The sequence below is a fragment of the Henckelia pumila genome, chromosome 4 (assembly GCF_033568475.1).
Source record: "Henckelia pumila isolate YLH828 chromosome 4, ASM3356847v2, whole genome shotgun sequence".
Lineage (NCBI taxonomy): Eukaryota > Viridiplantae > Streptophyta > Magnoliopsida > Lamiales > Gesneriaceae > Henckelia > Henckelia pumila.
Window position 1 is genome coordinate 212555433 of NC_133123.1, and position 5980 is coordinate 212561412.

Sequence of the window (5980 nt, forward strand, 5' to 3'; positions counted from 1 at the left end):
GTATTGTGTGATTTAAGGGAATCGAGAAAATGAACTCGTCGCGACGAACATTCCCAACTTGATCATTTTCGTATCATACCTTAATCTTGATAAAGAAATGAGCTAGATCCACAAGCTACAAAATACACAATTGCAATCACAAATCTGCTCAAGGTAAACTCAAGAATCAAAGTCTAAAGCTCACCCACTTGGATCCAATCTTTCCTGGTTCGAAACTGAAACTCCCGACGTCGATGTCCTTTGATTAAATCTGAAATAAATGGTATTCAAGACAATAACATCAGCAAGAATCTATTTATACCACAGCTCAATCATAAGGATTCAAAATCTATCAACTTCGTAAACCGACGGCGTAACGGTAACAAAAACCAAAACTCACAACCAAAAAGTCTAACCATCTTAACCAGCTTTTAAACATAATATATCAACAAGATAGCATCATAAACCAGCCAAATCAGAGAGCATAATTTTCGAGCAAGAGCTGGAAATTCATATCACTTTCCAATGATGTCTTTTCTCCGGCCCGACTTCGATACAATAACGCATACAAACTCAAGAACGCATAACCATAATCAAATTCCAAGCCCTCCCAACAACATATTTTCGAAATATACTGAATCAACATGATAATTACATCACAACGAAGCTCTTGTCGCAAGGATTCCAAAACCGTGCTCAGAATTTTATTCGGATGGACGGATCTTGAGATACAAAAGATTGAAGATCAAATTTGGACAAGGAAAAGAGCTCTCGGTTTCTTGCTATTGAAGAAGGAAGAATTCTGATGAAATTGAGATGATATACACGTACAAAGCTAGGATCAAGACAAGTGTCATCCACTATTACAAGAAATTGCATTTTGGCCCTTCAAAACCTCACTATTTGCAATTCAGTCCTTATGAAATATTTTAATTCAATTTCAATCCTAAATAATTTAAGAATATTAGAATTTAAACTCAAACTCCAAAATTCTCAAATAAAATATACTCAAATTAAAATTAAATAATCTCGGGCCTTACAATTCTCCCCTCCTAAGATATGATTTCGCCCTCGAAATCGCATGCAGTCTGACTGTAAATAAGGTAATGAAATAACAAAAACACTGAAAAAAACTCACATCAGTGAAATAGTTCGGGATAACGCTGTCTCATATCTTGTTCTGTCTCCCAAGTAGCTTCTTCAATCCCGTGTCTACTCCATTGCACCTTAACAAGTGGAATGGATTTGTTTCGAAGCTGCCTTTCCTTATGATCAAGGATTTGAATCGGATGTTCAAAATAACTTAATGTTTCATCCAACTCAGCTTCATCTAAACGAAGAATATGGGAAGCATCGGGCTCGTACTTCCTCAACATAGACACGTGAAATACGTCATGTATACCTGACAGTGCTGGAGGTAATGCGAGTCGATATGCAAGATCACCAACTTTATCAATGATTTCGTAAGGTCCAATAAACCTCGGTGATAGCTTACCTCTTTTTCCGAATCGCACAGTGCCTCGAAAAGGAGATATCTTCAGGAATACCCAATCACCTTGTTCAAACATCAAAGGTCTACGCCTTACATTTTCATACTTTGCTTGTCGATCTTGTGCTGTTTTCATTCTGATCTGTATCAACTTCACTTTATCAGACATTTCTCTTATCATGTCCGGCCTTGTAACTGGTGTTTCAAGAAGATCATTCCAAAACAACGGCGATCTGCATTTTCTACCATACAGTGCTTCAAATGGAGCCATCTGAATGCTTGACTGATAGCTGTTGTTATAAGAAAATTCAACAAGTGGCAAAGATTCTTGCCAACTTGTACCAAAATCAAGTATGACAGCTCTCAACATATCTTCCAAAATCTATATAGTACGCTCTGACTGCCCGTCAGTCTGAGGATGATACGCTGTACTCAAATGCAGACGAATACCCAAAGCTTCCTGTAGACTATGCCAGAAATGTGAAGTGAATCGAGGATCTCGATCTGATACAATTGACTTAGGTATACCATGCAATCGCACTACATCTCTGATATAAATATTGGCCATCTGGTCATGACGATACGTCATCTGATAAGGAATAAAACATGCAGACTTAGTTATTCTATCAATCACGACCCAAACTGCATCACATCCCCTCGAAGATCTAGGTAGTCTTGTGACAAAATCCATAGTGATATGATCCCATTTCCATTCAGGAACTGCTAAACTGTGCAATAAACCACTTGGTTATTTCCTTTTAGCTTTTACCTGTTGACAGTTTAAACATCTAGATACAAACTTTGCCACATCAGCTTTCATTCTTTTCCACCAAAACTTTTGTTTCAGATCATTATACATTTTTCTGCCCCCTGGATGGATACTAAACTTGCTGCAATGAGCTTCATTCAGAATTTGCTGTCTCAATTCTGCAATATCAGGTACAACAATACGTCGATTAACAAATAAAATTCCATCCATACTGACCTGAAACTCTGACTCATGCCCAGTCCTAACTCTTTCAATCGAATTCTGAATGTTCTGATCAACTTTCTGAGCTTCCTTAATTCGCACAAACAATTCTGGCTCAGCTGTGATTGCATAAACTCGTATAGGTTGTATATCTGTCTCAAAATCCAGACCAGAAACACAGCAATCTTCAATCAACTTAGAGACACGCATAGTAGATAAGGATAAATCACATATCTTTCTACTCAGTGCATCAGCCGCTGCATTAGACTTCCCTGGATAATACTTAATTTCACAGTCAAAATCTTTTAGCAAGTCTAACCAACGTCTTTGTCTCATATTTAACTCAGCTTGAGAAAAAAGATACTTCAAGCTTTTATGATCAGAGAATATCTCAAAGGTCTCACCATATAAATAATGACGCCAAATTTTCAACGCAAAGAAAATAGCTGCTAGACGGAAGAACCCTGCAATTGGTCAAACAAATCATCTATTCGAGGTAATGGATATCTATTCTTTACCATGACCTGATTTAATTGGAGATAGTCAATACATAATCTCATCGACCCGTCTTTTTCCTTACAAACAAAACCGAAGCACCCCAAGGTGACACACTTGGCCTAATGTAACCTTTGTTCAATAAATATTCAAGTTGATCTTTCAACTCTTTCATTTCAAGTGGTGCCATCCTATAAGGAGCTTTAGAGATAGGCAAAGTACCTGGTACCAACTCGATACTGAAATCAATCTCACGCATTGGAGGCAATCCCGGTATTTCATCCAGAAAAATATCTGCAAATTCACATACAACAGGAATATCTGCCAATACAGGGCTAGCTTTCAACACATCCAACGCATAAACAAGAAATCCCTCAGCACCGGTCTGCAATAACTGTTCCATAGATAAACTAGAAATCAAAGGAATCTTTGCACGAGAACTCTTACCGAAGAATTTCCAATCATCTGCCATGTCTGGTCTAAATCTGACAATCTTATGAAAACAGTCAACCGTGGACATGTACTTGGTTAGTGTATCGATGCCAATAATACAATCGAAATCAGACATACCAAGTACTATGCAATCAAACTCAATTGAATTACTGTCAAACTGTAACTCAAAACCCCTGATTATATTTGCAGATGTCTTATCTTTTCCCATGGGCTATGAGATAGCAAATACATAAGATAAACGCTCAACAGGCAAAGTATACAATTCAACAAATTTTTCAGCTATAAAATTATGTGATGCTCCAGTGTCAATCAACACATAATCAGGATAACCAGAGAGAACACAATTACCTGCAATCACATTGTCCGGTGCTGCCTGTGCCTGATCTTCTGTCAATGCAAAAACTCTAGCTGGCTGTCGTGGAGGTTGGGCTACACTCTGACTTTCTCCCGGTCTACTCTGAGCTGGTTTACCCAAAGATTGGAAAGAATGTACAGTAGGAGCTTGTCTATCAGCTTGAGTTGCTCCTTGTGATGGTCCACGTGTAGGACACACTCTAGCATAATGTCCAGGACGGTTGCATTAATTACAAGTTCCAGAAACTCCTTTGCAAGCATCAGTAGAATGTCTTCCCCCACACTTGCTACAAAACCAACCTGTAGACCCTGAACCCTGACTTGATCCATATGGCTTTGAACCACTAGAACTAGAGGAACTACTTCCTGGCTTCTTGAACTGTTTACCTTTGGGCCTAAATCGATCCCTTTTGTTGCTACTGCTGCTACCTCCTTCATACCTGCTTTGCTGTTGAGGAAAGGATGCTTGAGGTTGCATTGGTGGTGGCTGTGGCTGTGAAGATGGTTGAGGCCTGAACGGAATTCCTTTCTGTCTAAAAATACCAGCTTCAGCACCCTTGGCTTTGTCCAGAGCATCAGCAAGATTACTAGGTCGCCCCGCATTGACCAATGTAAAGACATCAAGATTAAGATCGTTAATGAATTGATCGGCCTTTGCTTCCTCATTATCCGCAATATGAGGTGCAAAACGGAGTAAAGTAGAAAACATCGCAACATAATCTTCAATACACATATTACCCTATTGTAAATTAGCAAACTCCGCTCCCTTGTTTTTTCTGTAAGACTGAGGAAATAAACGTTTGAAAAACTCAGCTTTAAACACATTCCAAGTAATAACAGTACCTCGATTTTCCAACGCTTTCTTAGTCATGATCCACCAACTTTTTGCCACATCATGCAACTGATGGATAACCAATCGAACTCGTCGATCATCAGTGTAATCAATGGATTCAAATAGTTGCTCGATATCATCAAGCCAGCTTTCACATGCTATAGAATCCTCAGTACCATGCAGACTAGGTGGTTTGAATGACTGAAATCGCTTCAACAACACCTCCATCGGATTAGCAGTAGTATCCATTGGAGTAACAGTAGTACTGCCCTGCTCAGTCATAGGTACTGGTGGAATATTAAGAACTATTGGAGGAGGAACTTGTTCATTCAGAGGTACTTGCTCAGTCGGTGGTGTCTGTGGATTAATACGACCACTGAAAAGAGGTAAAGATCGAGGAGGCATAGCTGATAACTGAGAGTAAACAACAGTTCAGCACATAACAACATCATATCTCAGTTCCAACATCTCATACTCTTTAATCTCATGAGCATGCTTTATCTCATCACACAACACTTTCTTTACATGTTTAGCCATTAACTCATATAAGCACATACTTACAATAAGTAAACATGCTAGCATATAACATGTGATTACAAGAGTAGAACATGCTTGCATAACATTCATATAAACAACCATGCATTAAACTCATACATCATGAAATTTATATATTTCATTATAAATTTCTTTATTAAAATGAAATTCTAATTAAATCATAAGAGGACCATATATGGATAAATCTTAATCCTGAGGTGATTATAGACTCCTGTTCATTTCAATGTAATTCTTAATTTGCTTGTTTAAAGTTTGCTATTGTGCATTCTCAATACTTGCATTTTAGATTTATGTTGAAATGAGTGGCTGAGAATATTAATTCACAGATATTGAATCCATTCCTTCTTGTAAGAAGTAGAAAGACAATTCCTTTGTTTGTTAATTCTGGCTGAGTGATGGGCCCAACTAATTTATAACGATGTTATAAATTGAATCACTCACTAGTGCATTAATGGTAAATGAGAATGAAATAAATTGGAGAGGTAAACGGAAAAATTCCTAGCTCCAAATTATGAATTGTCTATGGAGGATTAATTCATATGTAATGATTATATCAATGGACTGCTCTTCTAGTAGATTAAAATATTCCATAATTGAAAAGAGTGCAATTCCGTATTTTTAGTGGAGTAATAACGAAATTAATAAGTTGGATAAATTGGTTAAAGAGTTTAATTGTTTATTTGATTTATTGGAGCTTTTAATTATGGGTCCATGGTCCCCGGCACGCCTTCTTGATAAATGATGGAATAGAACACAAATAAGAGATCAAATGAAACAATGGAAAATTGTTCCATAAATTTAAGGGCTTGTATATAAATATATAAATATGAGATATTTATTTGATTTAAAATAT

General features: G+C 37.4%; 1 protein-coding gene across 1 annotated transcript; it reads right to left on the reverse strand.

Annotated features, from left to right (window-relative positions):
- Window positions 1-1118: 1118 nt before the first annotated feature.
- Window positions 1119-3405, reverse strand: LOC140862734 (uncharacterized). The gene is made up of 4 exons (XM_073265771.1): window positions 3003-3405; window positions 2843-2902; window positions 2269-2710; window positions 1119-1758 (listed from the first exon to the last, which is right to left on the reverse strand). Exons 1-4 carry the CDS (start codon window positions 3403-3405, stop codon window positions 1119-1121), a joined length of 1545 nt encoding a protein of 514 aa, XP_073121872.1.
- Between the last annotated feature and the right edge of the window lie 2575 nt (window positions 3406-5980).